We start from the raw sequence: 20,065 nt of genomic DNA, 5'->3' as shown, positions 1-20,065 counted from the left end.
TCAGAAACTAAATGAAAACAAATCTATTCCAAGTACAATCAGCTTATTGGGCCAAATTAACTGGAAGACTGAAAAGGTTACACAGCATGTATAAAAAAGGGTTATCTGGGGGGACTGATCAATTTCTACTCAGGATATGCCTTGAGCTTTTGTCCTTTTATGATATTGCCTGTACTTAAAAGGCTAAGATGATATCAAGACCAATCAAAATTAATTCTCTAGAATTCAGGCCTCTTAAAATCCAGAACTTCCTATTTTGTGATTTGAACTCTAACAAAACAGCATTACTTACCAGTAAGGAGCATTCAGGAGGGAATTGCTTTGGTACCTGTGTTAAGATGCCACCTGAGACTCTGCACTACTGAGCTGCCAGGATGGCTTTTTGCTGATGTTAGTTAAAGGAAGCTACAGCACTTCAAAACACAATTCCCTTATCAGCCTTATTTTACTTTAATTTTGCTTTTCCTTAGGCTCTCCTCTTTCTTTGCCAACCATGTGAGACAGAGGCAAGCAAAAGCCCCAGGATTGTGCTCCTTATGGAGACCCTGCACATTCCCATCCCACTGCAGCTCTCTGCAGGGCAGTGTCAGAGCAGCCAGGAGGAGATGCTCCAACACCCTGCAGTGAAATGACAGTGGGAGCATCCATGATTAGTTAAACATGATTTTATTCCCTGCTTTTCCTAAGCAAAGTAAGCAGACTGGTATTTATATATAGCTGCTGCCATTTTTAGGAACTTTTTAATTACAAGCATTTAGAAATCTGCACTTTGTTTTGCTGTTGAATGCAATGCAGAAGGTATTTCATTCCTGTCATGCATTGTAATATCACCTACACTGAGCATCTTCCCTTGAAAAGGGCAAAGAAAAACAAATTTGTTTCCAAGCCAGCCACACTGAACATGCTGACACAGTAGGCCCCAGAAGGAACAGAAAATATAAATTGGAAATATCTCCACCTTCTGAGGTTCTTGGACTGGAATAAAGATATTCTCCCTAAAATACCACAGCAGCATTACAGTTGAAAACCTACAGGTGAGCTGGCTGCATTCAACCTTCAGCTAGAGAAGGAAATTGTGAAATTTTGTCTCCTTTGCTGGTTAAAAGATTTCCAGAAGATGTTTGTAATTGGAACACCAACCAAGTCAAGAAACACTTACTGAACCATCTGAAGCACTTGCTCCAACTTTGTCTCCTGCTGCATTCCAGCAAACCTCAAAAATCCCTCCTGTTCCCCGATAACTGTGAACTAGGGCACCTGTCTAAAAAAGGGACAAGGCAAGTAATTAAAACAACAAAATCAAAGTGAACAAGCACAATTTGTACATGTAGAATTTCCCCACTGCTTTGAAAAGCTAAAATTCTCAGAGGAAAGTGGTCCAGAAGAGATTTGTGGACAGTCTCAGCACCTTGTTAGAGAACGTGGCACAACCATTAGATCTTGTGCTCCTTTGTTTGATGGGCAAAACTGGGGATGGTCACAACAACTTCCAATTACTAAAACGAGCCTTTCAGAAATTAATACCCAATGTCCAGTAGCCAGAGATTGCATCATGCCTGACAACAAGGTCTTTAGATAACATAACAAACCCCTTTTTTTCTGCCAGAAATACAAAACAAGTAATAGTGTCCTTTTTGAGAAAGTTTTCTGGAAGTACTTTGCCATCATTATCTTCCCTCATTTTGCATTCTCTTGTTTGTCAGTGAAATTCAATTAAACAGCCAATCAGATTAGTATGTCTACACTCAGTCATAATTTCTCACAAAAGCCCCTGTTTTATCAGGAATTTAAAGTTCAGAATTAACAAAGACTAATTTTGGATTAAATATGTTCTTGGAGAAACTTTATTCAATGTGGGGTTTTGTCGGTGTCAGAGTTTTTGGTTTGGGTCTTTTTGGCTTGTTTTTTTGTCATTTTGGGTTTTTTGCTAAGACAATGTAAAGACAAGTATTACTTCACCATAGGCAACCATTCAAAGAGAGAAATTAAATGTACAACCATTAAAAGAAATAATCTCAGAACAAAGAGAAAACCAGTGTGTTAGGAATGACAAAGCTCTTTGTGGCTGAAGTATGATGGATAAACAAAGGTTGGAAGGATGGAAAAGACCAAAACACAAACTTCTCAACACAGACAAGAGCAATACCTGTGTATTCCAGATGTGTACACATTTATCAAAGGAGCCACTGGCCAGGTATCTGCCATCAGGACTGAAAGCTACACTGTACACAGGTTCTTGATGTTTTGTCAGAGTATGAATACAAATTCCTCTGTCTACATCCCATAACCTAACAGTAGAATCAAAGGATGCACTGTCAAGGAAAAAAAAAAAAACCCAGATTAATTACATCTCAATTCAACCTATTTTTGTTGCTAATACAAACAGAATATGATAAAGTATCTTACAAGCTTCAAAGTATTCTGTGAACTTACATTTACAGACAGTGAGGTAAAAAAAATGTTTAACAAGCATTTAAAACTAGGATTAAATAGTACCTTGCTAACATAAGATTGGCATTTGGATTATTTGTTCCTGGTCCTGTAGGACTCCATTTGATAGTATAAATTTCTTTGTTGTGTGCTTGTAAATCATGGACACAACTGTCTTGTTTCATACTCCAGATCTATGATAAAAAGGGAGGAAAACACAAGTAAGTTAGCACAATATGGTACTAAAATACATTTTACATGTTTCTTCTGTATCATTTGCAGGCTGACTTATCTTTTAGGCCACTCAGAACATTTGCTATGATTGCTAGGTTTCTGGAGTAATTATGCCAAGTTCTATTCCAGGACCTTTCATTCTTTGCATTCTAAGTCCCCAGTGAGGTTAATGAATAATAAAGGTGCTGCCTGTAGAAACCAAACTGCCTGAGTGAACTGCAAACCCCTTGAAAAGTGCAGGGATGAGAGCAGATGCTGAAATGAGAAGAGCAGTACGTAAATGTTCATGCCTGAGTTGATAAAATACCACGGTCCTATTTTTAAATGAACTTCTTGCTACACAGACTGAGTGAAATAAAGGGATAGTAGGGAAATTTTCTGTTTTCATACAAATCCAGAGACACAAATACCACTATGGCATTTTCCTGATCTATTAGTGTTTGCATTGCCAGATTTCAGTGTTCAGTACTTCAAAGAGGTCATTAGAGGACTCCAGCTCCTGTATGATCATACTCAACAAACAAAATAACCTTATTCTATTAAGAGTTTACATGGCTTCTACAGAAGGGATTTGGGAAGGATTTTATGCCTTGTCCTCATGTGAAATTTGATATGGCAGATAACCACCTCAATGCTATTTTTAATAATATCTGTCTCAGTAATGCTATTAGTTCACTTTTTGTTGGACAAAGCTACCAGGAGCATGTTTAAACCCAACTGTGTTTAAGCTGCAATTGAGGTGCATGTGTAAACAAATGGTGCTTTTCAGAACTGCAGCTTTGCTGAAGAGGAAATTGATTTTCAATGTGCAGACAGAATTGAAATAGTATTTCCAGTTTAATTGATGGGATCAAAATCTAGATTCTCTTCCTAAAACTAGCATAGATGAAAGAGTCTGTATCAGCTGCCCTAGAGAACGTTAAGCTGTAGATAGAAACTGACCAAGTAAATAAATCCCTAGGCACCTTCCATGTGCTTCCAAACATGGTATTTATTCCTTCTGCCATTGAAAAGTGATGCACAAGTGATTAGAGATGTATAGACTTAGCCTCCAGCACCTGGCTTCTGAGATAATCCTGAACAAAACAATAACATTCTTTCCAGCCTGGGCTCCATTTGAAACAGCCACCAAGAAGTTAATTGCCTGAATCCCACAAATGCTGACACATTCCCAGTTGTCACCTCTACTCATGGAGAGGCAGCAGCAACAGCAGCTCAAGCTCCAGACTGGAATTCATCACCCTGGAGTTTCAGCTGTTTAAGTATTAAATACCTGGCTTAAGCTGGCTGTTTTGACTCCATGCACTGCCAATGGAGAACAACTGATGCTCTCAGGGGTTTCCTCATCACACTTGACTTAAGACACTTAACTTAGGAAAGGATAACTTGCTCTTCAGCAGTGCTAGACAGTGCTGACTAGAGATGTCTAGACAGCCAGCTTTAGACTAGAGGCTTAATGCTTAAGTGTTTGTATTTAGATAAGGTGATTTCCCTTGCCAGAGCCTGACTGTGTGCCAGCAGGAGGGATATGTGGCTACTCATTCAGCCATTCCCTGATTAGATAACAGTGAGCTGGATGGAATTAACCGTCCCAAGGGCTACCAGCAGGACAGTGCTGTCAATGTAAAAAATGTATCCTGAAACTCTACCAAGCACAGTGCTGAAGGTCCCAGTGAATGTAAAGCATCTGTACCATGGAAGCAGCACAGGCCTGTCAGGCATGAACAACCTCATTTTTGCTGGTGGCAGGTTTGTAAGGATGTCTGGAGTGCCCTGAAGTCACATGTGTAAGCTGCAGTGTCCTCTGTACTCACAAGTTTGCCCCTGTTCTAGAAGAAAGCACACAGCTATGAATCACTTGGAGGACAAGTGTAGGTGTGATTGAAAACTGCAGAATGACTCCTGAAGAACTGGAAAAATCCAGGAGAGCACACAGCCTCTGAAGAAACAACATGCCAAAGATTTTAACTAGAAAGAAGGGGAAAGCAGAAGAAATCCAGGAAAGGAGCAAGTCACCCATTCTTGAATGTGCTACCTGACGTGCATTCCAACTTTTTTCTTTTAACCAAAAGCAACCATCAAGTGTGACAGCTTAATGATTAATGACCTGATCCTGTGAACAGCTAAAAGCACCTAATAAATCATGCTCCAAGTCTCAGGCTGGCAGCCTGTAACAAGTCCTCTGGACCAAAGCTTGGCCCTGATTAACAAGGATTTCTAGGATTGCCTGACCTTGTTATATTAAAAAAGAACTAATATAAGACAACACAGCCAGTACAGTGATACTGCTGGAATGCCCAGGCTAATGGAGTGCATTCCAGAGTCCTACAAAGACGAGGGCCAGCACCAGAACTCCCATTACCTTTAGAGTCATGTCATCAGAGCAGGATGCCAGCAGATTACCAGTTGGATCCCATTTGATTGCATTTACTTCATTCTAAAAGTGAACAATGAGAGTAAGCTGGAGTCTTTCCTTCCATTACAAAATGAAAGCTTACAAAAGATAAAGCTGGACAGCAGTTATGAGTATTTGCATAATTGTCAGGATTTTAACACTTAATTTTTATTCATAGCTTTGCCTTCAATAACAACTAACAGCTTTTTGCTGTTAGTTTTCCATTTATCACATTTCCCATGCATTCTTGTACACCACCTGGTAAAGTTTTGAAGTTACCACAAAGCTCACTCTTGCACCCTGACAGTGGTAACACAAGATGTACAGGGGGGTGAGAATTGTTCTGATAATCACAGAGACTGTGATTACCATAAGACCTTAACCGCAACTGCATCTACTGTCTGTAACCAATTATACAAGTGGTGGGTATTGGTAAGTTTACTGAGCCCCCAGTCTCTCATAAATAAAAATATCACAGAGCAACCCCCTTTTTGCAGTACTTACTGTGTGACCCTGGAAGGTTTTGATGGGCCTATCTTGTCCTAGCTTACAAACGTGAATACACATGTCTGTACTGCAAGAGGCAAATGTGTTGTTACTCTGCCAATCAACATCTAATGCTGGTGCTAAAAGAAAAAGAAAAATATTTAAAGCTATGGTACACACTCTGCGGGAATTTGATGTACAAATTTAGCATGCACCACTTGGAACAAAAGCCAACAGGAAGCAATCATTAATTTTACAGCAGTTCTGAAGACTAACACTATGAACAGTAAGAAATGCAGCTAAAACAAGTCTTACACAAAATGGAACAAATTTAATATAAGTCATCATAATATGGAACACATGTGAAATCAAAGTTATACAAAAGACAGTGCAGCAGGACATCAAGCTGTAGTTAAGTCATCTATAAACAAATCTCAAGAGTCAGCACAAGGAACAGGTTCCCACAACTTCACACATCATCATGCATGAGCTCATCTCCACCAGCAGCTCCTGCTCACTAATGGGTGAGGATTTATTCCTTTCTTAATTCCAGCATTGTAAGGTGTGGTAACTTGAAGCTTAATCATGGGCAACATGTTCCATTTGATCAAGCCAGCTATTTATGGCAGATAGCACAGGGAGAACCTGCTTGGAGTAAATGCTGAGTTGATGTTTCTGACTGCTGTCATGGCTCTGGAAATGTGGTGCGAGCGGAATAAGGAGTGGGAATGAGACACGTTTCCTAAAGACCCTTCAATGGCACATCTGCCAGGCTCTCCACTCTGTTTTCCAGCTGATTCTGGCAGGATTGCTCAGCATGCAGCCCACAGAGCAATTGGTCTGACCTGCTGCACTGCCACCCCAGCTGGCCAGTGAACAGCTTTCAGCTAGCTCGTGGCCAAACAGTCTGGGGACAGCAGAACAATGGGATACGGGGTGGGATCTCTGCAGCAGGAGGATGACAAATGCAGTCCTTAGGTGCTAAACATTAATCCCTTGTGGCCTGCCCACATGATTTGTCTGCCACCATACTACAGAAAGTCAGGACTGGTTGGATTATTTATCTCTTATGACTTCATTGGAACTGCAATAAAACTGTGAGTTATAGAATCAGAACAAATCCATTTTTGTTTACATTCTCAATATTCCAATATGGGACTATAAGTAACCAATGACTACCTGTAAGATTTTTAAATTATGAGAATAAGCACCAAAACCATCAGATTTTTTAAATTTATTTAAAATTTTGCCTTTTCAGATGACAAACCTGAACAATGAAATCAAGACTTACCAGAATGAAAAGGAAACTGCTGCTTGGCTTCGCCAGTGTGGGCATCCCAAATAATTGTGGTCTGTGTTAAACAGATAAATAAACAATAAACAAACTCGTACAAATTGCTAATTTCCCCACAACTACCACCACTCACAAGTATGAAAATACCTACCCTGCACACCATCACCCAAACCTGCTCTTGATTATACATTTCTAGAGTTTGATCCAGTACTAAAAGAAATAGTAGTAGATGTACAGAAGACAGTAGAAAATTTAAGATTGCATTAGAAAGATGTTTAGCCACAACATTTTGGGGTCTAGAGGGAAAAAGGAATTGGTGGGCTTTTAAACAGTTTTATCCCCTTAGTCCTATTTATATTCTCCTAATCCATTCCACACACCTATTTTAATTTCAAATACTTGTAAATTTAAATTGTAGTATCAGCTACTCACTTGTTCCTAAGGAGATGTTATTAACAGTTAGTCACATACTGACAAATTTAAGGGTGTAATTTCATTCTGTGTTGTTCCCTGCCAAAACTTTCATAACCTTCTGCTTAAAGAAACCTTACATGACAAAATCAGTATCTTATCATCAGTATATTATATGCCAATATCCCTGCCCTACCTCAATGACCAATGAAAAATTTAACAGCAAATTCAATGGAAGCATGAACTGACCACACAAAATAATTATGGAAAAGGAGCCTAAGGTTGGGTCATTCCCTCTGCTAAAGCAGAATGTTTTTCAAAGCATAACCTCAGTTTGTCTAAGAAGTTTTATTGACTGAATAAGGTTTCTATTTCTTCCTTAATTATTTCCCTGCAAATGAAAGCTGTACTTCCACAAATATTTAAAAACTGGCATAACCATCACAGATGCCAAAAGAGTAAACACATCCTTTCCATGCTTTGAGACATTAAATTTTCCTTCCTTTGCGCCAGCACAAGCATTTATAAAGCTGGCTAATAAAGCAAACCAAGTAAATTCATGCAGGGGAAAAAAAAAAAAACCAAAAAACAAAACAAAAAAAAAAAGAGAAAATGTCCTACTTCACAGTGACACTGCCAGTTTTAAGTGATTTAATGATTTTACTGAGGTTGCAGTTTGCCACTCTAAGAAGAACCTGTGCTGACTTCTGCACCTTGAATGAGTTACAGAGCAAAAAATCAACTCTCCTTATTCTTGCTATAGTCTATTTGATTCTCAGAATTCACTTTAAGTACATTTCCCATCACTCTGTGCCCTTCCTACCATTCATACATAAAACCTCTCACACTAACAGCAGCTCTGAACTGGAAGACCTTGTAAACCTGAATTTATTTAGAGTTGTGAAATAAAACACAGTCAAACAATGAGCTCTGTGGCATTACACAATTGGCACCCCCCCAGTCACATACATCAACTTCCCTTATGTTCCAGCTCTGATCTTTATAAACATTCTCAGGTTTGACTGCTATCCAACTCAGCCTCAACCTACTCCTCTAGTACAATTTTTTTTCCTAAGGCTTTGCTAAGTGCTTCACTGAATTTAGATGGTTTGGTTTTACAAAGGTTTAATGTTTTGGGTTTCAATACACTTACTTTCCAACTCAGACTAACCTAAACGGAAAGAGATCCACAGACACTGAGATCTAGGAAATTAAAATATCTCAATAAACCCAAGGAAATATAGCTAAGCATAACAAGATCTTTGTAAGCACATATTTACATCCCAAGCCTATAGTTTCATTTACTTACTTTGCATAGTTTTGCTATTTTGCTTACAGTTAGATTATAACGGTGAAGGAAAGAATTTTAATTTTACCAAAGATTATCTCACCTTGTCCACTCCTGCACTTAAAATGAAGTTTCCTTTCTTGTTCCATTTTAACGCAAATATAGGACCTTTATGTTGCCCTAAGGTGCTGGCAAGATTACCTGAAAATTTATATTGATATGAATACATTAAAAAATAAAAAACTATGCCGTGAGCCACAATATAGGAAAATATATCGTAAATTAAAAAGTATTTTGCTTACCATCTTTAGTCCATATCCTTGCAAAGCCATCATAAGACCCAGTTGCTAGAAGTGTACCTTCACTCTGCCAGCAAAAAGGTTATTTATTTATTAATGCTTAACTCAAAGCTAAAAGCACAAAGCAAATTTGAGGTACAATAGATCTGCATAGGATTTATGATATTTTTTTGATTACAAATTATTAGAAAGGAGTTCCTGAAGTATAAGAGGAGGTACAACGCTGATCAAAACAGAAATATTTCATGTGCTGCCACGGAGGCCAGCGCTGCTGTCAGTAAAGTGTGACCATGAGGGGCTGTGAGCAGGCTTTTCCTGGGAGCACTCACGTTCCAGTCCAGCGAGGTGACGTCCTTGTTGCTGGGCACATCCTGCCCCCCTTCCCGGATGCAGTGCCGCAGCACCAGCTGCGTGGAGCCGCTCGTGCTGTTCTCGCTCAGGTTCCAGATCCGCGCCGTCGAATCGCCAGACCTGCACAACGCCCCAGGGGACAGAAATCCTGCTGGTCACACAGGGGCCATCCCCTTTATTTCATGGGTATATTCTCATCTATCATCATGACAGTCTGTAATGTTATACAACATGCAATATGCCATGTACCAGTAATGTACAATATGCTAATAATAGGCAACATATATAATATATGCTATAATATGCAACATTATAATATATGCGACAATGTAATGTATATATAATCTATTATTTTACACACCATATAATATATGGTATATATTATATGACTATATCCATATATTATATATAATATATAGATACAGTCATATAAAGCACTATCGTTTTTATATATATTAAATATACACATATATATTTACACTTTTTATATATTATGCATACATTTAAGACTATTACATTTATATACCTATATATTTCATCTCTAATACAGACACACATATATACATACATAGTAATATAGAATATAATGGTATATATTGTACATGCTACACAATATATATGCTATGTGATGTATATTATAATAGATATTGATTTTATATTATAATAATTATACATGTATATATTATAACTGTATGTTATGGTACATTAATTTATTATATATCAACTATATATTAATTAATAAATAATAATAAATTCAGTTTTAATGCACTATTCTCTAAAGAACAAAGGCTGTAGCATTTGATGTTTGGGGCAGGTGTTCCCTAAGCCTTCTGCCCTTTCTGTGCATAATAATAAATATTAGTTAATACTAACTATCAATAATAATCATCCTCATCATCTCCAGTGTGCCCCAGCACAGACACTCCACACACACACGGGCAGTGCACATACCCTGAGGCCAGAAGGTCACTAACGGGATTCCAGGCACAGATGAACACTTCAGACTCGTGGCCACGCAGCACCACTGCCTTGTTGGGAGGGATTTCCACATCTCCATCTACTTCCATCATATCCGTGTGATTATCTGCATTATGGGAAACAACAGTACAGAGAGGTGGATTTTAGTATTTTGGGACATTGTGACTCCTGTAACGTTCAGATTCTTCTGCCCTGAGTGCAAGAATTCACAATTTATGTGATTCAAATATTTGACAGAGCTGTCATGCTCTTTTATTTCTTCAGTTCTAATTAATGAAGCACTATAAACAGATGGGGAGTTTTGAAAATGTGAGAAAGCTCTTCGCCCCTGTAAACCCTCACATCCAAATGGATTTAAATTTGGAGCTTCAGAATTAGGGCCAAAAGTTAATTTTTTGCTATGCTAAAAAATAAATGCTGTTACAAGTACTCAGTTTTTCAGTCCCAATACTGCATAGTACAATATGTTACTAGTCTAGCTTGTGCTGCAGGAATACATTTATAACACATTCATTTTCAAAAATCTCTCTTTTCACCAATTGCAGTCAAACAGGTTTTAAATCTACATCTCCAACACTCCATTTACAACATGCCTTTAATGAATATAATCACATTTGTTGATAGAGTTAACATAACCAAGCTTCTCAAACTTAATCAGCAATTACCGTGGAATTATGGCAGTGTAACTTTCTGCTTGGAAGTGAGATTGAAACCATATTGTTCAGTAGAACATACTGGGGGTAATTCAACTGACAAAACAGTTTTCTTGGCATCTACCATCAATCATTTTCTATTATTAAAAATAAATTCACGATGAGTGCAAATGCAGGATGTAAGGAATGCTGCACAGTTCACCTGCTCCATATTTATTCACTGTGGTTAAAGAAATAATTTCACAGCTATTGCTTAATTTAGCATTAAGGGTTTCTGTCACTGTTTGTGCATGTGAGAAAATAGAAAAGGCTATTAAAACATGAGTATTTTTTCAGAAAGAGCACCACAGAATGCATTGGTTCAGTCAGAGGATCGATGCCAGTCTGAAGTGCTGTACAGCCAGCAGGGGTTGCTGGTAGATCACATTTAACAGGGCTGAGATCCGAGGTCTACCCTTCCTCTATCCAGCTCACAGTTATCAATACTCCTTGGAGATTCTTAAATTAAACCATCAAAATAGAGACCTCAATTGTTTCAGCCAAATAATGTATTTCTAGCTTTTTATCATATATACTACAAAAAAAATCTAGTAAAATCAGGCTGTAAAACTTGTACATGGCTCAATATTAATATTCTCTCAAAAAAGGCATTTTTCAGGTGTTTTTACAGAAAGAATTGTAACTCCCACGCTTAAACATGCAATTCAGACTTGAAGAAGAGCATTCTCAAAATCCCAGTTTAATGCCTGACCCCAGCTTTTCCATACTAAGCCTCATTTTAAGATAGTTCCTCTCACCAGTGATGACAAACAGAACTCATTTATTTCCCCAATCACAACTAAAATGGAATTCATGAATAAAGCAAACCCAAGAGCAGTTGCATCGAGCAATTTTGAATAGCAAATAGTGAAAACTGATATTGATAAAAGAGACAAGGGACACAGGGCTTGTCCCAGCAAGCCTGACCTCAGTACCACTAGAAGAGCCAGCTACAGCTCTTGGATTCATTAATTCACAATACAGAACGTGTTGGAAAGAGTCTGCAGAGCTTCACAAGCAATATTCAGTTTTAACCAGCCATGGACTGGCAGACTCCTCTCCTCATTCCTTGTAATGGAATGACTCAATTTTTTTTCCTTTTTTATGCAAGGGCCCTGTGAAAAACCTTCAGGTGATGGAAAAGAAGCAGTACTGGAAGTGAGATCGGTCAAGGGAATATTGTGAATTAATGAATTCAGAACTTTGACTCCTGCAACCCCAGATATCAAAACTGGGCACAGCCAAAGGTGAGACATGATCTGTTCAAGTATGATCCGTGATGAAGGAATTCTCTGCAAGCTGAAGGGTTACTCCAAACTCTACATTTTTACCTCATTGTCTACAAGCTCATACAATGATAAACAACTAGGAAATGTTAACTCAGCTTAAAGCAATTTCTGTCTTAACTTACTTGCTATAGTGTGTGCTCCATTCTCCTCTCCATTTGCAGTATTTTCTCCATTTTTCGCTGATCCCTGTTGGTTGGTGGCGGCTGCAGCTGCAGCAGCTGCTGCCTGCTGTTGTGCAAGTTTGTCTCTGTAGGCCTGTTGTCTTGTCTGTACCACATCAGGCATCACTGCATCTATCAGTGAGAGAGACTCTATCGGCCTACCATCAAACAAGGTACCATCCTAAATTACAGCACAGGGAGAAAAGGGAAGAAAAAAAGATAACACCAAGTAGAAATTAACATTACGGGCAAAGATTCCAAGCAAAACTTAAGAAAATGTTTTGATTTAATATAATAAAGGGGTTTTCATATGGTGCTGGAAGTGATATCTCATCATTGTTGAGGTCAGAAGAGGAATTTTAGTCTAAAGTTAAGTGGCCACCATAAATATGCAAAAACAAACAAAAAAAAGCCACTGAAGCCACTGCAGGCCTCTGGGAGAGCCTGTGGAATCAGAAGTTACTCGTTTCGAGTTTGCTGAATTGTCTGCTAAAGCAAAAAACTCTGTAAGCTATCTATGAATATGATTTCAAACATGAGTGGCTGCAGCAAAATCTAATGGTTTGTTTGAAGAGAGAGCTGCAAACATTGCAACTCGGGTCACTGACTTGTGAAGTTATAGTCTTATTAGACTAATACTTTCCATAAACATATTATCTGGGGAGTTGACTAGTTTTCTTCCTTTTTTTAAACTGTGCTGGCATGCTTTCAAACAACAAGGAAGAATTTTATCCTGAAATGGACAAGACCCAGTTAAAAATACTCTTATACATATGCTAGGGCTTTGTAAGGATCTATTTTTAGGGACTAGAAGGATTCCTTGCAATAAATATAGGGTCTTCTTCTATTCCTATCACTTGCTTTATTTTTCTGAGCTTCCTAAGGGAAAGGATTTGTTTCACTAGGACTGTGAAAACCACACAAACAGCAGACATAAGGGAGACTGGAAAGTGAGCAGAATTAATGGGAAAAAAAAAAAGGTTCCTTCAGTTATCTGACTGACACATAGAAAGGCTTCTCACCTTCCAGGCACAAATGAGAATGGAAATTGAGGGAGAGTGTCTGCAGCATCAGGCAGGAAGATACATAGCTTTCTGTACTGCTGGAATAACCATTTAAACATCAAATTTAACAGATCCTGCTCAAGATGAATTAGCCAGCAGAGGCAAAAGGCAAACTGGCATATACCTTCAGCCTTCCTGCCACAAATTCAAACCCTCTCCTTGGAAATCTTACCTTTGGGCTCACATTACTTCACTGTGATGACACAAGAGCCCTAACAAGAGACACACAGTGCTCTCCCACCTCCCTAGTGCCAGTCTAAGAAACCAAAATTTAAGAGATTGCTGGTCTCCTTTATTATTCTACTGCACTGGATGCACTACAACATTAGAGGAGGGTAAAAACTCTGCAGACAACGGACCTTTAAGCAATGAGCCAGAACACCATGCCTGGTGTTGTGTGGCTGCACTGGGCAGAACCCCCCACCCAGTTATGTCACTCCACTCTGGTTCCACCACTAGAGTCATGGTGAACACCAGCAGTAAGGAATCTGAAGTTAAAGTAAGTAAACAGGATACAAGTTCAGAAAAAATACTAACATCCAAACTTACTGCAAGCAAGGACACAATGCTCCTGCAGGCAAAGCCTCCTTACCTCATTAATACTGACTTCTGCCTCTACATACTGCAGACCTTTCTGGATGATGGAAATCAAAGCAGCTGGTGGCACCAGAGCACCATTTATATTAGACTGGCTGATATGGCTCTCTATACCAAAGGTAAATGCTGAATGGGAAAACCCTAAAGACAAGGCAAAGACATCAGAATTGATTTACAGACAGACAATGCTACTTGCTGTATCACAGTAGGACCTTCTGTTTAACACCTGTGCAAATTATACAGAGTAAAATGCTACAGTATGCTTCTGAACTACCAAAAACTTGTCAAAACACTTCAACTGCCTCATAGTTTAAGTGTACAAAAGGAGAAAAGCAAAAGTTCATATATGAACACAACAATTATTAACTACAGTATCAATGGCAAAACATTTGTGCATGAATCAATACAAAATATACTATTCACTATAGCATCTAAATGTGTTTACATATGCACAAACTACATGTAAGTATTGTATCATATGCAGTATTTAATTAAAAAAAATATATACCCAAGTCACAAGACTCTTGCTATTTTCACTCACTGATTTGATACCATAGTGAAATGGATCTGTATGTGAACAGAATTCAGCTCGTGGTACAGTGCTGCCATAATTGTATATGCTCTGCCATTCAGAGCTACACCAGCACTGGGCACTGATTAAGAGGTGGCAAACATGGTGCAGCAATGGTAGCTGCTTGCTATTTATTTGATCACCTTGAAAAGTGATTTTAAGCTAGAGAAAAATAGTTGTTTCAGCAAGTTAACTATTGTCATGGCATTTTTTCTTAAAACACTTTTTTTTTCCCTGTCAGGTAAGCAAGAAGCTGCCTGAAAACTTTCAAATGAAGATGAAGCAATTTTGTAAGTTTGGCTTCTATGACAAAAGCAATCTGCAACTGGAACAAGAGCATGCAGTAGTTTTCAGTAAATTCAGGCAGAAAAATGAGGTTTTGCTTTCTTATAACAAGCAGAAACTGTAAAAGTCTGCCATCCACCATTGCTTCTGGTGCTTCTCTCCTCAATTTGGGGAGTCCATGAGCAGTGGACATATGTTGCATCAGTCAAATGCATTTCCAACAAGCCTGAAGCCACCCAGCAACAATCACAAAACAAAAACTACCAATCAATAAAGAATGAAACAGCAGGATAAAATATTAAATATATGTGTACATTTTCTTATATATCTATATGTATATACATTAAAGCTGATTTCTTAAACTCCAGTCTTAAGATAAAAGTGTATTTTTGCTTTATTATGCAGACTTCTTTTATATACTGCTGAGATCATATTCCCTCCTGCCAGTTGACAATCATCACTTGTTCATTTACTGGGGCATGCCCTGACTTCCAGTCAGATCTTCCCATTCTAAATGTAGGCTGTGTTAAGCAATCAATATCACAGTTGTGAGTAAAAGATGATGTTGTCTCTTACAGAGCTTCACGAATAACCACCACCACAAAACTCCCTGAAGCCATATGGCTGCATCTAGAAACCCAAACATGCAACACAAACTCAAACTGCTGATCTGACTGGGCTGGGGAAGGCTTTAAAAATAAGGGAGCACTGCTGCATTCTGGTGTTGTGCAGACACAGCCAGTGTGAAGGGATATGATAGGAAAAGGGTTTCTTTTCAAGTCTGACAATATTCAAGTGTCATTTGCTCTCTCTCCTAAGAAGCAGGAGATTCTGGCTACTCAGAAAGACAAGATCCTCCCAAAAAAAAAAAAAAAAAAAAGTCCTGGAGGGGATGAAGGCTTTTGGGAACCCCAAGGGTTATTCCTGTAAAAAATCTGTTCATCTTTATTTAGAGTCAAGTGATACAAGTCATAGTCACAGTTGTCACTTCTTCCTTTGAAACTCAGCCACATCTGCCCTCCCACGGTCACGTTCAGGCAAGGAATTTGGCTAGACAAGACCAGCTGGCAGGAGCACCATCACTCCAAAACAACAGGAGAAAACAGCATTTTGCTGATCTTTCTATTTTCTTCTTCAAGCAGCCCTGAAGAAAATAGTGCAAAGTCCCATCATCACCCTGTGGAGAAGTGATCTCCAGGAAAATGCATTTTAGCAATCGAGTGAGTCCTTGGCTGCTTGACTGCCATCTGAAGACTACAAATGACTAAATCTGATTAAGCTACAGAAGGTAACTTGGCAGGAATTCACTCTCTTGTTGAGAAGAAACACCAAGAAACAGTTCAGACAGAATCCATGCCTACTGGCAAAATAATTAAATGAGCCTGTGTTTGCTAAAGCCAGTCGCAAATGAAGATCAAATAAATTATGCATTGTTTAATAACCAGAATTGTAAAAACTCACCTGACTCTTGCAAGTATCTATATACCAGGAAGTTAACCTCATCACTGCTTATACTCATCTTTATTCCCAGTTAAACCATGAGGTCACAACAAAGGACACAACCCTGCAAATAATAAAAAAAAAGTAGGTCAATTAAATATTTTTAGTACCTATTAGGTATTTCCCAACAAATGCCATATTTATAAAGTAAGTAGCTCCCCATCAGCATAGACAATGGCTTTATTTTATAATGCAAATAAGTCTACTAGAATCATTAAAAAGTCATTTGTCTCACCACAAAATAAAGGTCAGTAAATTAAATATTAACAAGCTGGATTCTCGTTTGATGTATATTGGTATGGACTGGGGAACTCTTCTGTGCAATACCAGTACTAAAAAAGGCTTCCTATCACAGGTTTTAAATAACAATCAAGTTTCATCTAATCTGCATTACTGCTGTGGAACACATTTTTTATAACATGGGTCTTTTTCTGCCTGGTGAACAAAGACCAAACACTTGGTTTCACATTGGCATCCAAGCAGGTTCTCACTTTTACATTTTTATCTACTCAATTTTCACTCCTGCTCTAGTGAAAAGGTACAGAACAGTATGAGCTACAACACTGTGTCTGCTCAAACGAGCCCAGCTAATCCCACTAAAGATTAGAAAGCATCTCAGCCATACCTTTTGGCTTTGCAAAAGGAATTCTTGAAATTAGAAACAAACTTTAAAGAACCCATTTTTAGTAACATTTCCCTAGGCTTTCAATCAGTGCTTCAAAAATATAGATGGGATATATATATTTACACACAAACACACACACACATTTTTTTTTCTTAATTTTAGTAATGGCAAATATTTAGAAAGACAAATCATGTATCAGACTTTATATACTTTTGATTATAAACTTGGAAAATACAAGGCAACAGCAGCCTTTAAGACATGAAGAGACAGAATACAGTATTTTTTCCAACTCAAAGTATCATTTTTGAGAACATTCTCATGATGTCTGAATGTTTGAAAACTCTGACCTTTCCAAGTAAACAAGGAAAAACATCAGCTTTCAGAACATGTTATGAAATAATGCCCACCTCCTGTTCCAATTATCTGTCCAGCACTTTCCATCAGCAAACCTTCCCAGGTTTTTGCCCAGCTGACCACCACCATTGCTTCTCCTACAGAAGTGGAGTCTGAGAAGGCAAAGTGACTTTCCTACTGCTACTTGACAAAGTTTTACCTGGGATCAGATGTAAAAAAGTACAAGAGAATGACTTTTCCTGCAAAAGGCTTCCTGCCACGTGGCTGGCATGGAGAGGCTGCTTGTCACTGCTTCTCCAGTGGGGAAGTGTTGAATACAAGACCCAATTAAACCCCTCAAGAAGAGCAGAGGCTAAAGGATGAACTTGGGTATGAAAGTGAATTTATTTGCTTCAAACCACACATGTACATCCCCAAACCTGCCCCAGGCATGTGGTCACCCAGCTCACTCAAGCCATGCTGTGGGGGAGATGGCTTTAGTTTCTTAAAGAAAAAAAATAAAATTGCAGTTCAACTTAAATCCTTTTCATTTCTAAAGGAAAAAGCTGCCCCAAGACAATGACTTCTAGTAAGTCAATAACTAACTAGTGAGTGCAACACAACTGGTACAGGAAGGTACATTGATACCAGCCCTACCCACCTCTCACAGCCCCAGCCACACCTGGGGTACAAGACATCCCTGCCAAACTCCACTAAATACTTTGAGGACTTGTTTACTGAGCAGAATGTAAAATGAATGGCATTTTTAGCCATTTCATGCATTAGCAACCAATTCCACCATGTGCAGAACCAAACACTGATTTTATTCAGCTAAGTTTTGTTGCCATACATGGAACGAATTATCTTTCTTTAAGACTGTTTTTTTACAGAAAAATGCTGTAGGAAGAGGAACAATATTTTCCTTCAGAGGAGAAGGTAATTAACTTTAAAGAGCCTCATAAAGAAGGTTTTTTTACATTACATACACACACACAAATGGCAGTGTTTGTTTCATGGGTCTGTCACCGATTTTCAAAATCTTGCTGCATCACCAAAAACGAGAGATCAAACCACAGAAATCGGATGAAAGCGCTATTTGTCACACAGAGAGGTCCTGAATTATTTATATAAAAAGGGCTCCCCCCTCAAAGCAGAACCGTGCAGGTGCCACATCAATTCACCTGTTATGTAGCTGGGTAGCTGAAGGGGAAAAAAAAAGCAACCCAACGTTTTGCTTGTCTGTCAAAAGTGTTCTGCACCCCACCCGAATCAAAGGAGGTTCATTTTTTCAGGGCTGGATCCGAGTGTTTTGCACAAGCAGCTCTGGTCCTGCCTGGCCATCGGGAGGTGGCACTGCAGCACCAGCTGTGGCACCCTGGCCACCAGAAAAACACAGAAACAGCCCCAATAAACACCCTGATATTTGCCTGATGAGGGGCTCGAAACTGGAATGGGTGCAAAAGGCTCCTGTGTTTTACCAAAATACTGCTTTGTGCATGTTTACAGTGCTCATTTACCCTTTCTGGAAGGGCTTTGCTGTGTTTCCCCCATCCCAGGCCCCGTGGCTTGGGCAGAGCCTGGGGACAGTGTCCCACAGCCAAGTGACACAAGAAATGTCAGACGAATGAGCAGCAGCAAACCACCTTCCTTCCAACCCAAAGCAAAATGTCATGTTAGAGAAAATACAGTAGAAGAGGATACAATAATTATTTCCCTTTGACACACTCTGAATTAACACCAGGCTTACACTGCCAACTCTCAAAATTGTTTGTGACAATGGATCCATGCATGTACACATGTACCCCACATCCTAAAAAAATTACTTCATCAATGCTGGCTAATTCCCCCCAGATTCACTATTTTCACAAGCAATCAACTACCCATTTTGGACACTTTAATAGATATTAATATTGCTCTTCATTTTATATGCAGAAATTAAATCACTGAAGAGACACATAAAAATGAGACAAAAGTAAGAAGTTAACACGTAATTCCTAACAGTCTTAGATTTGTAGCCTAATTTGCATAGGGACCATTAAAATATCTTAAAATATTTGCAGCTTTATGTCCCAAACTCATTCTAAAAATGTGATGAGATCCTTAAGGCTCTTTTTTTTCCTTGCCCTTAGAAACATTTCAGGTCTTCCTCAAAACATTCTGTGGAATTACATGGTAAAGTATGATGCACCCACACTGCTGTTTTAGATCCAATTATGCTTTTAAAGGAAATCTCTCCCACTTGCCTCTACTTTTGTTTTGCACCCTGGAGCAGGCACAGCGCATTGAAGCACAGATTTCTCACTGCTCAAACCAGGATTAAATAAATAAATAAAATACCCCATGACAGGTAAAAAAAGGATGGGCATGAGAGCTTATGAACGATGTTCAAATTGCTCATGGGACCACACCAGGATCGATATTCCCTGCTCAAAAGAAAGTCCATTTCAGCAGGCATCTTCCCAGGTTTTATTTCCCTTCCCAGAGGATGGGCCTGTAGTTTGTAACACCACTGCTCAGTTAGAATCAGCACAACATCCAGATATCCCAGGTAATTTTCAAGACTGCTACGGAAAGTCCCTAAAGTCCCAAAATTTATCAGGCATAACACACATCAGCCATAAAAGCCAACTGTCTATAGAGATGCCAGCCTTGAGATTTACTCAGTAACAGGTCAGGAGCAGACAAGACACACACCTGTGCTTTAGACAAACTGACCTACTCATTCCATGCCAGGAATCACACAAAAATTCATTTAGAAGCTACTTTTTTCAAAGGAAACGAG

At 38.8% G+C, this 20,065-nt stretch overlaps 1 protein-coding gene across 4 annotated transcripts in view; it reads right to left on the bottom strand.

Annotated features, from left to right (window-relative positions):
- The window catches only part of TBL1XR1 (TBL1X/Y related 1), a 108,374-nt gene that overhangs the window by 5,837 nt on the left and 82,472 nt on the right, over positions 1-20,065 (bottom strand). For all 4 annotated transcript variants that reach the window (XM_059855747.1, XM_059855748.1, XM_059855749.1 and 1 more), the window contains 13 exons: positions 16,287-16,389; positions 13,965-14,110; positions 12,270-12,489; positions 10,140-10,272; positions 9,167-9,308; positions 8,841-8,904; positions 8,642-8,739; positions 6,837-6,897; positions 5,564-5,685; positions 5,027-5,101; positions 2,497-2,624; positions 2,147-2,312; positions 1,160-1,261 (listed from right to left, as the gene is read on the bottom strand). In XM_059855747.1, coding sequence (XP_059711730.1) covers positions 1,160-1,261; positions 2,147-2,312; positions 2,497-2,624; positions 5,027-5,101; positions 5,564-5,685; positions 6,837-6,897; positions 8,642-8,739; positions 8,841-8,904; positions 9,167-9,308; positions 10,140-10,272; positions 12,270-12,489; positions 13,965-14,110; positions 16,287-16,344 — 1,515 coding nt within the window. In that variant the 5' untranslated portion in view covers positions 16,345-16,389. The remainder of the gene's footprint in view (positions 1-1,159; positions 1,262-2,146; positions 2,313-2,496; positions 2,625-5,026; positions 5,102-5,563; positions 5,686-6,836; positions 6,898-8,641; positions 8,740-8,840; positions 8,905-9,166; positions 9,309-10,139; positions 10,273-12,269; positions 12,490-13,964; positions 14,111-16,286; positions 16,390-20,065) is intronic.

This window comes from Haemorhous mexicanus, chromosome 10 (assembly GCF_027477595.1).
Source record: "Haemorhous mexicanus isolate bHaeMex1 chromosome 10, bHaeMex1.pri, whole genome shotgun sequence".
Classification (NCBI taxonomy): domain Eukaryota; kingdom Metazoa; phylum Chordata; class Aves; order Passeriformes; family Fringillidae; genus Haemorhous; species Haemorhous mexicanus.
Note: the sequence above shows the minus strand (reverse complement) of the source record. Positions and strands in the feature narration are given on the sequence as shown.